Consider the following 16,979-nt stretch of genomic DNA (forward strand, 5'->3'; position numbering starts at 1 on the left):
GTGAAGATGAAAATTCTCATATATATGTGCGTGTATATGTGGTGGAATGGGAGGCGATGGGGGCGTGACTGCTATCTCATGCACATTTTGTCACTGTCAGTCGACGATGGCATCATCAGCGTCTCTTTCGCTTTCGGTTTATTGTGGTTGTTGTCATGTCATTTCGTATTTAAATTGTTGTTGTCACTGTAATAAAATTCGCAAATCTAGGTCCATATCTACGCATTTGTTATCCTTGAGCTGCATTCGCCGTAAAACAAATACAAGCAACACACAAATTCTGTTGCATTAAAATTGCAATTTTTATTTTCAAACAATTGCTGTCGCCGCACTTTGCATTCATATTTGGCCATAAATTTTCACAAATCCACTAAGTTTATATATGTATATAGTTTGACTGACAGCGAAATGAAAAATGTGTTTGAGTTTAGCAGCGATGATGGATCATTCCCCTTGAAGAACTCGGCAAAGGGCAGATCGCCGCTTAAATTTAGAAAATAAAACCAACTATAAATAGAAATGCAGCTTACTATGTCGAGGCTGTTGGCAACAGAATCACTTGTGGTTACAATATCTAATTTTATTTCATTGCAGAAAATATTGCCATATATTTTGGTGAATTTTTCATAGGCAAAATTTTGCCTGCAACTAGTTTGTTTAATTTAAAGTCTGTTGGGAAAACTTGAAAACCCTTTTGTGGCCTTTGCTTGAGCAATCAACAATAACGAATAACCACTCTTATATTTTTTCATTGCAGTTTGTTGGCTGGGAGGAGGTGCCACGACCCAACACTCGAGCTGAAATTGTTCAGGCCATGCGACGTATAAGGGTAAGTATCAAGTATACGCAGCGTGGCAGGCAAATGAATTTTGAGTCCTGGCGTGTTGAAAAGTTAACAGATTTCCTCGCCCACATACCATAGCGTAGGATATTCACATCTCCGGCTGCCAATTAAAGAAACTTTTGTCCGGGCTGAAGGCGGTTTTAAATTTCCGAACCTCGAAATGTCCCACCATCCCTGAAAAGCTGGCAACACTCTCTCGCTCTCTGTTTGCCAGCGTCACATACTTTGATTACAGTTACATATATGTATGGCCAAAAGGCAAAGGAAGCTGGCTAAAAAGAAAAACCATTCTAGTAGCATAAAAAGTAACGAGGCTTGTTTATTCTTTCCCCTCTTTTTTTCTGCCCTCCATTCCAAGAAGTCGTGCGTGCCCTGGCTTAAACCGTGTTAGCCCAGTTGACTTGGGGGTATGCCAGTATATGGGTTATTGTGTATTAGCCCTGTCTGTCAGCCAGCCCCAGCCAGCCAGTCAGTCGATGGGGATGTGGAGACGTGGTAAATTTGGCGCTTGTTATTGTCATGTCTTTGCCATTAGGCAAGCCGTCACAGGCAGTCAAATGTTAATTGAAAATTCTGGAATTACGTGGCCCCCATATAGCTTGAACATATCGCAGAAAACTTATATAGATATTTGCCCTCCTTTTGTATTTCCACAGTACGAGTGCAAAGTGCAGAATCTGAAGAAGCGAAAGGTCACCATCCACATATCGGTTAATGGCGTACGCGTTGTGCTCAAAAAACGTCGTCGAAAAGTAAGTCAATGTCGAGGTTTCTTTACTTCAAATAGCTTATTTGTTTTAATATTTAGAAAAAGAACTGGACCAATGACCCCGAGGAAATCGAGTTGCTCAATCATCCCATCTATAGAATATTCTACGTGTCCCACGACAGCAGCGATCTCAAGATATTCAGCTACATAGCGCGCGATGCCAGCACGGACACTTTCAAGTGTTCCGTCTTCAAAAGTCACAAAAAGGTAAGAATCGAATGTTTGTTTTGGGCTTTTCATTTTTACTTTTGGCCAATGAAATGTTTATGACCGCAATTCGCATAATGCAGTCTGCATGTGACTTACTTGACATTACCCATTCCCGTGCATCGGGAACCCCTCCAACTGCCGCCCATGGAATCTCTAAAAATAAGAACTCTGGTCTTGTGCAAAATGTCTACTTGTATGCATAATTTTGGCTAGAATCCAGCATTGGAAAACCGAAACGAAAACAACTAGCAAATAAACAAAAAGAAACGTATTTGTGCTATAAAGAGCGAAGTGCAGTTTATTAGATGTGCCAAAATTGCGATCTATTTGTTCTAGTTCCCATTAATTAGTAGTGACTAAAAGTGGGTGGAACTAGCTGTTAAACTAACTAACAGCTTAGCATATTTAGAAGCAAATTAAAATTGTAAAAAAAAAATATAATTTTAGTACTTACAGCTGAGTCACTTTCCCCATCATTTCTTCCATTCGTTTTCTATTTATTGAACCAATGACTCCATACTTATTTTTCATTGTCAATTCCTCTGAGTCTAGACCAATTTTTCATTGGCCATTACAGCGCATCGGGATCTAAACAAACCCGGCGAAAAGTAAGGCGCAACTGTCCATCAGTTGGACGGCCAGCCGGCACCGGCACATCCATTTCCGTGTTATATGTGAATACCAGTGGATGGGCAGAGATTCTCCCAATTTGCGAGGCGACATTGCCCAGCCATTAAGCTATTGCCGGGATTAGACAAATAAATAAATCAGTTTCAACATTGTGATCGCCTGGGGGAAATGCATTTGCTTTGATTTCGAAACGAATGCGGTTTTTGATTAATTCCAAGTCTGAAAGATGTTCCAAATTTATTTTTAAAGAGCGCTAAAGCACGCAAATAAAATTTTCTTGGTATAATCGTCTGGCCTTCAACTTCAGTCGGTAGACAATGTCAAGTTGGCATTTCTATTTTTTCCTTTCTAATTAACAAGCGTTGTTCTGGCGAAAAAATTCCAATACATCAGAAGGCAGTCGATGTTTTTGGGCTGTCGAAATGCCTGACAAGTGACACAAGAAATTAAGGCCAGTGGTGGTAGTCAAAGGGGGGGCATTATCTACCACACGACGACTGCACGTGTTGGAAATCGCGCATACGCCGTGTGCGTCAGTAGAAGGCTTCGTTGCACCTGAGGCATAACATATACAAGTTACATCCAGGCATTAGTTAAACTACAAATGCAACGCAATTTGGAAGCCGAATGAACACAAACCGAGCAGACAAAGCGATGAAAGATATATGATTAATGGCTAAGCAAGGGGGAAAATGGCCGAAACAAGCGAAAGGAGCTTCTTTGTTTACTTCCGCGAAACACAAAGCAATGACGTCACAGCAGTAGCTGCTGCAACCATGCATACGCCAAGTTGGACCGGCCTCAGGGGGTTTCTATATATTTTTATATATATAAGAGTATATCTTCGTTGAAATGGCAAGAAAAACCAAAACAAACTCAGCATGTAGTCCGAAGATCGTGCCAACAGCTGAGCGGAAAAGCTCTGGGAAAAGCTTTTCCATTTAGCCGGCTACGAGACGATCTATCGATCGGACCATTCCCTCTCTCATTTCGGCCTTTGTCCAGTGCGTTCTAGACGGCGCTCCTCTGCAGACGTGCGGCGATTGAAAAACGTTTAATCCCATATCTAATATCCAAAAATTATGCAACTAGTGTGTGAGTGTCCGTGAAGTGAAGTGAATCTAAAAAATAATAATAATACAATAAAAGAAAACGATTTTAAACCGATATTTCTGCCACCTGCAAGACCTTCACCTCCAATAAATAAAACTCAACATCATCTGATATCAGCCAAATTAATAAACTCAGGCAATGGCATGTCACAGCGTTAGGGAAAATATTTAAAAACAACCATAGATCAGCATCATCAGTGAGGCGATAAATGAAATGTTTGAAAATGTGAAAGAAAATAATCGTTCCTAGGAATCAAGTCCCAAAAGTGTTTTGTCATTCGATTTTCGTTCAGCCGTTTGGACTGCTGCTGACGCCATTAAGTGCCTGTGGCCAGAATAAAAGAACAGCCGTAATACTTTTAAACAATACTAAGGATTGAATAATGATCCACGAGAGCGGAAAATTGACTGGAAAATTAATTACCAGAGAAAAGCCGCAGCACAAGCCACTTGAAAAAAGTTTGCAAAGTGCGGACAGTAATACGACTGTAGTAAAACGAAAAAACCCAAATTCAAGTGTACTTTTTACTGAAAGAAAATAATTACTTCTTGCTTGGGGCTTTGAGCAAAGTAAATTCATTCATTGTTAGCCAAACTTAGTTCAGTGACGTACTTCTTACCGAAAAAAAAAGACCTACTGTTTATGCATATTAGTTGTTAATGAGCCAACCGCACTACAGGTAGTCCACGGAAATGAGGAGGCTGGGATAAATAAACGGAATTATGGTCAATAATTCGAACGCACACGTGATATTATGGCTGAAATATTTACGATTCTCTTCTGCTTAGCTTATTTATTTATATCTATATTTCGTATTGGTACAATAAACAAGCTAAACTAAATTTGACAGCTGAAAAAATCCCAAATAAACATTGGAATATAAGAATTTTCATGAACATAACTTTGCTCTCAAGTTTTGGCGAATAGTTCATAGAATAATATAAGGAGGGTGAAATATTTCTAATTTACCTGTGCTGTCTATGGAATTGGCAAAAGCCAATGCCTCGGGGAAAACCGCAACGTGCCTTGTTCGTGTTTTTCCTCCCCCTCTCCTTGCCATTTTCATATTCCCAAAAATGGCTGCCCTCATCGACATTCGTTTCGCTTTGTTTTGCTTCGTCTGTGCTTTACTTTTTTTCTTGCATTTCAAGCCAAAATAGATCCATTATTTTAATAGCCTACTTTAAAGTATTTCTAAAATCGAACAAGCAAAGGCAGCGGAAAAAGACGCAGGTAGTGCGGGCAGGTGTTTCGCTTTGTCCGAGAACCGAATTATAAATACTTAAGTTTATATTCGTTTCGGGTATATTCTGGTATACCTTCGGGGTGTGTGTTCTTTGGCGAAAATGTAAATTTAATTTTCAAGTGCCGACGCCGACGCCTGCATGACTAATGACAACTTCATTAGCATAGGGGGCAGGGGGCAGGGGCAGGGGCAACATAAGACCACCCATCCTGACCACGTGACAATGTGCAGAATTTACGAGCTGCAGTTTTCCCTGTGGTAAACAGTGGCGAACTGTGGTAAACTGCAGCTGCGGAAGTGGCATCTGCGGTGGCCAGCGACTGTTGCTGTAGCATCGTGACCACCACCGACGACTTATGGCCACAGTAAACACCGGCCAGATGGCAGGAGATGTGCGGCATGGGGCAGGGGCGTGTGGCATGGGCCAGGGGCAATGGCAATGCCATTAAAACGGTGCTAAAAAGCCAGACACAAGACACAAAGATTTTTCTGTAAAAATTTTCCCTTATGACAGGCAGCGCGGGAAAAACAAACAAACTGCCAGCTTTGATTGCTCTGCAGAGTGAAATGGAAATTAAAATTCAAATAAATACATAAAACAAAGCTAACAAAGTCATTCTTAACGCCATAAATTTTCAAGTAGTTTTCCACAAAATGCCACGCAATTTTCTTTTCCCGTTCTCCCATTCTTATTTATTTAAGTTTTCATTTCGGCTTTGCTGTAACGAATGTAAATTGCCACACACTTTATCCGCTTACTTTTTATAGTTTTCAATTTGATTTATGCGAAATTGCACAAGCCACAAGAGGAATATATGTGTGTGCTTTCGGTCGAGATAGACAATCAGTTGGCACCTTCGTTAAGATGGATTTTTCTGGGCGCACGTGGCGTATGCGCAACACCAGAACATTGAACGGATTGATAAAACAGCTGAATGAGACGATTCGACGCCTCTTGTAAGAGCACCTCGAAAGAACTGTTAAATGGTTGATTTAGTTTGGTTTCCCAGAATATGCTCAAATATTGAATGTGTGTTGTAAGCCTGCTTTCCCCTCCTGCACTGCCCATTTTGTTTGCCAACTTGCGCAACAAGTGCTGTCACTGCTTGTCAAAATAATTCAAATTGATGTGCTGTTAATGTCGTTCAACTGAGTGCTCAACCTGCCGCCACTGAAGTAGCCCTTCAAAGTGCTTGAATGGTGGCCAAGTTCTGCTCGAGAATCTCCTGAAAGGGGAAACCACAAAGTTATCCGGCACAGCTCAGCCTTAATTAGTAATAGTAAAGTGCTGAGCAGATTTTGGGACTCGTCAATAGCATTTTATTCAGCATGATGTCAAAAATGTTTGGGGTAGGATATTGTTTTTCAACTCCTAATCGTTTAAAAATATTTATAAATGAGAGACCTTCGAAGTCTCATAGCTCACGAAACTGCACTGATTCACTGACAGATAGCCGATGCAAATCATTCGCTTGCTGATTGACATAAATTTCGCCTGCTGGCTAACCATAACAATACCCACATCAGATTGACAGTTTTTCTTTTTGTATTTTTGGAGGGGTTTTTGGGGGTCGGCTGAAAGCGAGAAATTTCGGGCATGCACGCGGCAGAAATATTCGGAAAATAATCGAAAAAATATATTTTTCCGATATGTAGGCAACATGAAAAGTTGCAAATAATTCAATATACAAATAAATGAACACGCAAAAGAAACAGAATCAAAAACAACAGCCCGGGGCCGAATGAGAAACATAAACAATATATATATACATATACATAGCACCTCAGAGGTGTGAAAAATGGCGCATCGGTGGTGTGTGAACAACCTGGATCAAGGGAGCAACCCACGGAACCCTAAGCAATTATGAAATTGATAGCCAACTAATTGGCCGATTGAAAACAGCATTTGAACAGCATTGAACTTAAAACAGTGAGCAGTGACAAATTGGCGAGCTAACGACCTTGTGGATTGCGGATACTTTTCGCAGATCACCGAACTCTCTGTCCAGCTGTTAGCGTGGCCATGAAGCACGAGAAGACCCTCGCCATGGCTGCTCCGCACAAGCAGCGCCATCCACATCTCACGGATAGCACCGCCCACGTTCCTCGTAGTCCCATAACGAAGGCCTTTGACTTCCTGCCATGGTCGCGGAGTCGCAGCAAGGTGAACATGGCCAAGGCCCAGGAAGCCAAGAATCAGTCGGTGGAACAGCAGGCATCTGTTTCCTCAGCACCCACTTCTCCCGAAAAGCAGTCCTCGGATGTTCACTATCACAAGAACATCTTCCGTAGTGGCGGTGGCCTGATCCGGGATATCCTGGTAGGCGATAAAAATCTTCAACTGAAGGATAAGCCGCCACAATCTCCAGTTCCATCGCACAAAAAGAAACAGAAGCACTTGTCGCGGAACAAGAGCTTAGATATCCGGGAGCTCATAGGATGTGTGGAGCGCGAAATGGTGCCCATTACGGGAGGAGCTTCTATAAGTCAGCCACCTCGTTTCATAGATGACACCTACATAGACCACAAGCCCAAGCACATACTCTTTAATGATGATGAGAATACGGTGTATATTATAAAGAAAGAGCAACCTGTGGCCAAGTCCAGTCACAAGGCTAGCAATTCCTCGGCATCCGCTGCCCAAACCAATGGAGATGTTCTGAAGGCCAGATTAAAGTTTAAGCGCTTACCCGGTGATCATTATGAGGCCTCGCCGGAGGCACTGCGACGAGCACATCTCCTCCACCAGCGAACCGAGCAGCGCCATCAGCTGCAGCGCCGCAAGAGTCTCAGCGATCAGCAGAGCAGCTCCAGCCTGAGTAGTGGTGGTGGTGGTGGTGGAGGTAGTGGTAATGGTAGCACTATGCTGGAGCGTCCCAAGACCGACAAACCTCGCAAGAAGCTATCCTTCCGGGAACCCATAATAGCCGGAGACCAAGTGCTGCCACTCATTCTCAATGAACAGCGTCAGGCGCGACAGAGGCGTCGCAGCTCCCCCTTAGAGCGAACCAGAGGGGGTTTAACGGGAGCGGACTGTGATAATTTATGCAATAATCGCACAAAGGATGCAATTTCCTGCGGCTGTGCGACGAGCGATCCAGAGGTGGGTTCAATGCAACAACGGGGCGTATGCGTAATGCGCGTTTGCTCCTTCCAGTGGTGGCTTAATTGCTGTCAATGGTATTGGGGTATGGAAGAAGAGGATGTGCAAAATGGGGGGTTTTATATCTTAATGGGGCCGCTGTGTGCTACCCATAATGCAATTATATTAATCCCCTTTACTCTCCGTCTGTTGCAGTCTCAGGCCATGCGCATCGTTCGCACCGTGGGACAAGCCTTTGAAGTGTGCCACAAATTTAATCTTCATAAGAATTCCCTGGAACCCAATGACGAACGCTCCGACATATCCTCATCGGAGCTGCTGGACGTGGAGCAAATCAGCGAGCAGCAGCTCAGCGAGGATGGCGAACGCGGTGGCGGCGACAACGAAACGCCCAAGAAAGGTGAGTGTCGGGTAAAATTCATTCTGGGGAATATGGTTGGGTGAAAAATGGGGAAAATGGTTCATTGCCTGGCTGCCTGACTGCCTGGCCAATAAATAAATGAAAAGCTCTGGCTGTCGTCGTCGCTGCCGCCGCCAGCTGCTTCCTGGGTGAATCTCTGGAGCCTGGACGCTGGTCGCATTAGTTTCCTATTCATTTTTGCATTCCCATGCAAATGTCTGCTCTTTAATTTCGAATTCAGTTCGATGCCGGCGAGCGTGTCATTTGCATTTAAATTGCATTTCATTCCCCGGGGAGTTTGTAAAGGTGAAGCAGCGATTTTCATGGTTAAGTCTTTAAAATTAACCAAATTACGAAACATACTAAAGTGGAATTCCCATCAGCAGTATGAGTTTATAAAGTTATAGTTTAATATTTCGAAAAGGAGGGTGAATTTCGGTTCGCACATTATCTTGTTTATTTTGTTTAACATTTTACAGTGTTTTCTTCTCTTTATTTCCGTAAATATACAAAATGCAACTGCAGACAAGATATAATCTGTATATACATTCGGGTATACACATCTGCAATACCCCTTTCCCAAGTAAAAAGTACAATATAAAAGATGACTGCGCATAAGAAAATATTAAAAAAAATAATATAAAATATAAAAATAAAAGTACCGAGAACTGAGGCAGAAGCTTTCGACATACACTTCGACGCTGTTAAGCAATTTCCACATATTGCTTTCAATTTTCAATAATCTTCGTGCGGTTTCCATCTTGCCAACCAGCCCCCTCCTCAGCGCCTTAACACCCAACCCCTCCAACACTCTTACACAGACAAGGCGCAGTTTGACGTCATCAACGCGTTGCTGCTGCCAAAAATAAGATGAACAAAATATAATAATATTGAAAAACTCACGAGAAAAGCAATTCTTTTTGCAATCTTTTGTCTAAAACCAACCAGCGACATCATTCGCAAGAAATTCTGAGAATATAAATATAAATAACGGCCAAGTGGAAAAGAGGGAAAATTGGGTAGCCGGGGGGATGGCAAGGTAGCTACTTATCGGAGATGGATTATTTGCTGATACCTTCATCATAACCATGGCATCATCGAGTCATTGGATTCGGGAAAACTGAAACCGAATTTGTTACCAGGCGACATTCGAGACCACGAAACACTCACGTGGTGGCCAACAAGAAATGTGTGGGCGTGCCCTGAAGTCGTGTGCCAAAAATAATTTATTTATTTCAATAACTCATCCTCCCCGCTCTGAGGTCTTGTAATTTTCGCTATATAGTAATTTCCCGCCTGCGCTGGCTGACTTTTAAGTAGCCAAACCAAAGCGACTCGACATTGGAATAATGAATTATGAACACGGCTGTTTGTCTATGTCTGGGCGACATTCCGTTGAGACTAGGGAAGATTAGATCAGCCAAGTTCAAAGTTCAATAGCCTAGTCTGCGCCTTGAAGTGTGCTGCAATTTGTAAGACTACAGGAATTTCACTATTAGAATAAGTTTGAGAATTCCTTAAGGACTTGAAGTTGATTTTAGAGTTCAGAACTAGTTTTTCTCTTTCACACACTCAAACTTTTGTTAAACTAACAGTTCTAATGAATTTAAAATCAGAGCAAGCTAGTTATAAACCATAAAAGCAATCAAAATAGAATACAAAGTTTGTTTATTGTTTTGGCACTGCTGGTACCACGTGTCGTATATGTAATAAGCACGCCATTACGTTAATCAGCATCTTATATATTGTCTTTGGCACGGCTATTTGCAAAATATACCCAAAGACAAAATATAATATAGATTGGCTATAAGTAAATGTTCAACATTTGGATTACTAATTGTTGTTCCATGTCAAGGAATAGCTATTTGCAGCTGTTTTGTGGGGCTATCTAATTGAGTATGATGTGTTCTTCGAAATGGGTCATTTGGGCTGTAAAAATTATACAAAAGATGTTGGCTAAATTTAGATAACGAAACATGTGTTTGATGGAACCCTTAGTGTACGTTTTCAGGGAATAAACTAGCTATAATTCCAATAATTATTTGCCAAAAACATTGCCAATGAAAAACCATCTGAATCGGCAAATTAATTTACATGCTGTGAAGGATTTTTACAACGCTTGTAGCAATTCATCGGCAATTAACACGTGCCCCAGGTGCGAAACGAAACCAATCCGTAAAAATGTTCACCGCATATACACATGCACCTTTATATGTGTATATTTAATCCGCGAGATATCCAAGTTCTTGGAAGAAATTTCTTAAATATTTTCCAACAAATCAAAAACAGAAGTGAGCTTCGCTCGTTCCATTCTCATTATCAATGATCATTATCTCCTTAGCGATGGCGCGAGGATCTGAATAATTGTTTCATTATTTATTGGACAGACAGTACGAGAATAATCAAAACAAATATTGAACTCTAGACGCTGTAATTAATGGTAAATTAAGCGCGAAAGTGGCCGCCAGAGCAGATCGTGGGGCACTACACCACCAGGTGGGCTGCGTGGGTGTCCCGCGACCTTGACAAATTGGAGGACGGTCGGGGCTGGCCTTACACAGCACACTTGTTAAACCAACCAGCCAGCCAGCCAACCAGCCAGCCACTTAATTCGCTAATCCAATTCTATTTACTATTTTTAGAGCACTTGGCCATAACGCCCGATCTGAACCACACGCAGCCGCAGCGACCTAACCACTTGGAGCTAATGCCATCGCATTCGAGCCTACGCAAATCGAATAGCCTGCTGGTGAGTAACTTATGTCCATCATAATCATTCTGGCCAATGGCGCGCCAATAATAACCGAAATCATAGCCATATCCTGGCAGGGCAATTAAAATGCCGGCGCTGGTGAATTTTAATGAGCCGAAATCTCTGAAAATGAAATCAAATACAATGTGGCCCATTGCTGGCGTTTCTGTTTAGGTCATAATGTATAAAATAATATTTCCCATTTGTTTACCTTACGAACGCGGTCAGGAGAGGGTAAACAAGCTGGGAAAACAATAATATTTCAGATTCAATAACTTTTCGTTGCCCCTGAGAACTGTCAAGGCTGAAAGGTGTATAAAAGAAAGGAATCTTAGTTATAAAAGCGAAAATGGGCCAAATTTATAACTAAATATGTCAATTTAATAGTATTTTTTCAAATGAAACATTTTTATGGGAAAAGTATGAATTCTTTTAATGGCTTCAGAAATGACACAGTGAAACGAGGCTATTAATTGAAAGTTTGGGATCATAAATAATTAGAATATATAAAAATGTTTATTATACTTTGAACAACACATTTTCTTTGAACCATCTTTGTTATCTCAGAAAACATGCGAATTTAATTGAGCATTTGACCTTACCTCAAATCTTGTTTTTCCTCTTCTAGTGCGATGTGGACGACAAGTCCCCAGGTTCACCTTCCTCGCCGCGTTCTGAGATTACCCAACTGAAGGATCAGCTGGAGGCACAGGCTCTGCAAACACGCCAGGCTCTTGGCCAGCTGATGTTGGTGCGGGAGCAGCTCATCTCGGAGACCAATGCGCGCATCGAGGCGCAGGTGGGTGCCCAAGGGGAGATCCCCACACACCTTAATGGGATAGAGTACTAACTATTCCAAAATTATTATATTCCAGGCGCGCACCCAACAATTGCTGCAGCAGAACCGGGAGCTTCTGGAGCACCTGGCTTCCTTGGGGGCCTACAACGAGCAGCAGAGTGCCGGACTCACGTCGGCCAATATCGGAATGGCGCCGCAGGTGAGGATTATGCTCTATAATATATATGCTCTATAAGCTTTTGAGTTATGCGATCGTAAATTTGCGCTCAGTTCGAGTTTTTTCCAAGCTGTGCCCCTCCCTTTTGCATGATTTCTGTTTTTTCTGTTTTTCTTGGCTGCCGTTTGTTTTTGCACGAGTGTTTATTGTTGCCTCCATTTCGTTGTGCGTTCGTTCTCGTTATTGTTGTATTGACTGAGAGAGAGTTGTGGTAGTTAATGACCTATGACCTTTCACCCCTCGATTAGCAATCGCAGCTGCAATTGCTGCTGCAGGCCACCAGCAACAACAACAATTTGGCCACGATCAATCAGCAGATCAGCAATTTGGGCAGCATTAATCAGCAGCTGACCTCGCTGAGTCACCAGCTGAGTGGTCTAAATCAACAGAGCCAGCACCTCCAGAATTTGCAGCAACAGCAGCAGCAGCAACAACAATCTGCAGCAGCGTTACCGACCCCGGCCACGCCGCCGCCCGTTGCTGGGGCCAGCAGCCCGTATCCCTCGATGAGCGCCCTGCAGAGCATCAGCAATCAGTTGCAACAGCAGCAGCAGCAACAGCAACAGGATGCCTTGTCCAAGGATCTGTTCCAGGTTAATCAGGAGCTATTGAATCGCCTGCAGGCCTTGAATTTAAACGCGAATCCAGGACAGAGCCAGCAAACGCCTGCGGCTTCCGGGCACAACTCATATTTCTACGTGAACCCCTTGTCCTGCACACCGGCCACGCCGAATAACAATGCTGGCGGAGCTGGAGGTTTCAATTTCCTCACCTCACCGGCGGCCACCGGAACTCTGACGCCCTCCCCTTTGGGTACCATGAATCGGAACTCGTTTGCCGGGAGCTCGTCCTTAAATGAGGATATACGCATGAGCATCGAGCAGAATCTGAATAATTTGGAGGAACAACTTAAGGCGGCGGTATCCAATGGCAATTTGGCTGGTCTGGCCTGCGGAGGATCGACTAGCACCCGAGATACCAGTCGCAGTTCCTCAACCCTGGACTCGCCTTCCTCACCACGTTTGAGGAGCAGCAATAACAACATAAGTCCTGGTAGCAGCAATGGCAACCAGAACCACAACAATAATAGCAATAGCAACAGTAGCAGCAGTCGGGATACACGATTCAATACGGTTTTGTTGAGGGTCACCGACGAGGCGGGTCACCAAAGGAAGCTTTCGGCCACGCCTAGCTTTATAACCAGAAGTACCAGCGAGAAGGTACCCAATCGTAGCCAGATGATGAGCCAGGTGCAGAGGACCACTTGGGCCAGGCATACCACCAAATAGGAGAAAACTCCATATGGACCAGGTCATAGGTTAAACGAATCAGAGAGAAAGAAAGAAAGAGAGCATGAGGATCGAGTGAATGATGGGTGTAACAGTATTAATTTAGGAGAAAAACCCTACTTTAGTTTTGCATTTTAGGTGTCCTAGCAGAGCGTTTAATGTGCCAATTATTTGCCCAGCTCAACGTCTAACTAAGTGTAAAATATATAAATATTATATATATATATATCGTATCTATTTAGCATTATCTTCTAGCTCAAAGTGTGCCAAAGTCAAAGTTAATAACCCTTTTGGAGTTTGGTTAATTTTCCGGGCCAGCAGCGAAACCTTAAGTAAAAGTATTTGTGAAACATAATCTTAGCATATCAGCAACGAAGTAACTTACTCAAGTTCACAATAATCGTTTGAAAGTATTTTGTCTCCCCTAAATGAAATCTATATCCATACACCTAGTGTTTAAGCTAATGAGTCTAGTCTAAACTGATTAAGTTCGATACTGTTATTTTTGTAAATTGTTGTATTTTAATTCAATTTATGCGTGACCCGCATGGGCTATACCAGCAAAAATGCAATAATCATGTGAAATGCATTAATTAGTTGCCCGGCAAGAGGTTTATGTAAATTACAATTTCAAATATTCAGTTGAATATGGAATGCAGGCGGCAAAAATGAACGGCAGACAACAGAAATAATAATAAAAATCGCATAATAATGTAAAAAAACCTTTGGCGACTCTTTCTATACGCTTATACACACACTCATGTACTCGTGATATCGTTAATAATTGAAAGTTAACGCCAGGCTGAGCAATTTCCCTAATGACTTTTCCGACAAAAACATGCAGCATACTTTTAAGCGCATTAAGCATCCGCCCCTTGGGACGGTCAGTATATGAATTTCCCACCCTGGATAAATGAAAAACGATGCCGTGGCATAAGAAACAGCAGCAAAAACAAGTGTCGCCATTTTTCACTCTACTCGGTAGTTGGTTTTTCGTTTTTTTCCGATGTTTTTTTTTGTACTCCCTGTTGCCTACGGATTTCGCTGGTGGGCAGCAATTTGCGCACATAACTCATTTGCATAAATTTACACACTGACTTTACTTATTCGCCCCGCTTTATGCTTTACCACACCCACCGATTTTCCGTTTCCCACAGTTATCGTCGACGGCGAAAGTGGCACGATGGTTCCAGCAGCTTCCCTGGCACACCGCCTCCTTGTCCCGTCCGGAGAGCGGTTTCGTTTCCGGCGATTCCCGTTCGGAGAAGTATCAGGAGGATCATTTCTACGGCGGCATCGCCAAGGAGACGGATGATTTATGCGATGAATTTCTGCTGGTGGAGGGCAGCAGCACCATTTGGACAAAGCTGAGCGCCAAAAAGCGTCGTAAATTGCTCGGCATGCGTCTGGGCAAAGTGACAACGTTCTGAGGTCAGCCCTCGCATTTGCGTAATGTGTGCGTTTATTAGCTGTTAAGTGAGTTTTTAGCATAGCCCTAAGTGTAGGTTCTTTTTGATATATTTCCATAGGCATACTCTAGCTAGTACGAAAACCAATAGACTAAAGGACCAAATTAACCCAAACGAAGTGGAACGAACGACATGCTCATTGAGATGCCATGCAACAGGCATAGGACATAAGTCAATTAGCGAGCATAAAACGTAAGCTCAATGTGTATTTAAGTATTAACTGAATGGTAGTATTTTGGCCAGTAAGCCCATAGTGAGAGCCAAATTCATTAAGCGAACAAACCACGCACATTAATCATACGCCACGTAGCCCCCCTACTACAGCACCTACTGCCAGAAGCCAAAAGAGCATTTACTGCTTAACTTGACCAACTTTTCGTGTATGAGAAAAACTGGTTATTAAGCTAAGCAAACAGGGGAAAGTGCCCCAGCAGCAGAGACAACAGAAAAAGCTGGGGAAAAGCAGGAAACGCAGGAAGGAGCTTTTCCTGCAGCCAGGAAAAGCCAAAAAGATCAAATGTTTGATATTCATAAATTTTTGCCAGCTTCACCGTTTTTATGCATAAATCGATTCTACTTTTACGCTTGGCAGTCCCTTTCCTTTCCTGTTTTTTCTTTTTTCATTGGGGTAACTCTATAAATTTAAGTCAGCTGCTGCTGGGAAGTGCAAACCGAACTTGCGGCATACGTGGCGTATAAGCGATTTACTGGAAATTTATGAGGATTTGTTGGCTATAAAAAAGGAGGGTTCGTAAGGTAGCTAGGATACTAGATACATACTAGTTAGATAGCAACGAAGGTGTTGTACAGCCAACAGATTGTACTTCAAATTTGATGGGTTAAGTTACAGATAGTAAAACCAGATAAGTTAAGGTTAGTTAAATTTGCGGATACATCTGCGAAACACTGTGACAATCATAGGGGGTAAGGGAAATTTTGCAATTCAAATTTGAGTGAAGTTAAAGCCATCCAAATGGTTTTCAATCATCATCAAACTCCGACGAGTTTTTATTGCATTATTTGCTAGCTCTTCCGTTTACCGCCCGGGCATCACAATGAAAAGACGATTTTCCTAACGATTTTATGACATTTTGCAATTTAGGTACGAAATTTATAGATCCAAGAGAAACACAAATTAATTTACGTAAAATGGTTTTAGTTAATTTATGCAAACGATTTTTGAGACTGAAACTGAAATTTGTACTAAGCATAAACCAGGACACGCATACCCACACACGTGAATACATCGCATACACAAACAAAAACACTCACACATCCAAGCATTACCACACATACACTACGACAAATAGGAAAACTTTTTTATAAGCTACTTTAGCCTAGCATACCCAAGTTGAATTAATATTAGTTGCTCTGGTTCAACGCAATAGAATAAAGTGAAAATAATAAAAATTAAATGCAACATGCTGGGCTACATGTCCTTATCCAGCTCCTGCCATTGCCACAGCCAGCGCTTCTGCTGCTGCTGCTGCTGCTGCTGCTGACACTTTACAGTTCAATTAATTTAACGCGCTTTGCATGTAATAGAAAGGCATTGCATATCAGCAGGGGCAGGACACGGATATGCGAGGACATCGTGCCGGAGGAGCACAGCCCAGCAGGTGGGCTTGGCTCGTATGCTATGGCTCTGCCATTTAACAAGCGCATTCTGGCCAAGTGGGAGCGTCGTAGAGGAGAGATATCATCTACGCAGCCGGAATTGGATCGACTTGGTAATACCCCCCACTGGGGAGGCACATATATTTTCAGCTCTCGTCAGTATTTATGTGGGAGCTCTATGGAATGTTGGCTATCTGGGTAAAAGTATTTATAGCAGTTGGCTGTTATGTAGGAAGGTAAGTTTTTAAGACTATTAAAAAATAAAAAATATATTGAATAGTTTTCAATCATAAAACGTATCCACCCCCTCAGTGCTGGATATCACAATTAGAAAACAAAGTGAAGGCACCTTTTGTGCGCTCATAATTAAGGACACAAGCCAACGCACTAATGGAAGGCGCAAAATATAAAAATGAAAAGTGAAAATGAAAAATGGCGCTTTTTCACATGGCGAATGCGACATGCGATATTTTGTGCTTTTTTTTTTGGGGTCGAGCTGTTGACACTTTTTGGGGCCGCGG

At 42.4% G+C, this 16,979-nt stretch overlaps 1 protein-coding gene across 5 annotated transcripts in view; it reads left to right on the forward strand.

Moving 5' to 3' along the window:
- Window positions 1-16,261, forward strand: part of LOC108114388 (capon-like protein) — a 44,222-nt gene extending 27,961 nt beyond the window's left edge. For 2 of the 5 annotated variants that reach the window (XM_017225353.1, XM_017225354.1), the window contains exons 3-10: window positions 758-829; window positions 1,501-1,596; window positions 1,653-1,820; window positions 8,111-8,315; window positions 10,958-11,064; window positions 11,696-11,866; window positions 11,943-12,065; window positions 12,332-14,094. In XM_017225353.1, the coding sequence (XP_017080842.1) occupies window positions 758-829; window positions 1,501-1,596; window positions 1,653-1,820; window positions 8,111-8,315; window positions 10,958-11,064; window positions 11,696-11,866; window positions 11,943-12,065; window positions 12,332-13,372 (1,983 nt within the window). In that variant the 3' untranslated portion in view covers window positions 13,373-14,094. Of the gene's footprint in view, window positions 1-757; window positions 830-1,500; window positions 1,597-1,652; window positions 1,821-3,420; window positions 3,549-6,468; window positions 7,916-8,110; window positions 8,316-10,957; window positions 11,065-11,695; window positions 11,867-11,942; window positions 12,066-12,331; window positions 14,095-14,529 lie in introns of those variants that run through there. The other 3 variants (XM_017225356.1, XM_017225352.1, XM_017225355.1) reach the window with 3 other exon arrangements.
- The last annotated feature ends 718 nt before the right edge of the window (window positions 16,262-16,979 follow it).

The sequence above is a fragment of the Drosophila eugracilis genome, unplaced genomic scaffold, assembly GCF_018153835.1.
Source record: "Drosophila eugracilis isolate 14026-0451.02 unplaced genomic scaffold, ASM1815383v1 contig_2154, whole genome shotgun sequence".
Classification (NCBI taxonomy): domain Eukaryota; kingdom Metazoa; phylum Arthropoda; class Insecta; order Diptera; family Drosophilidae; genus Drosophila; species Drosophila eugracilis.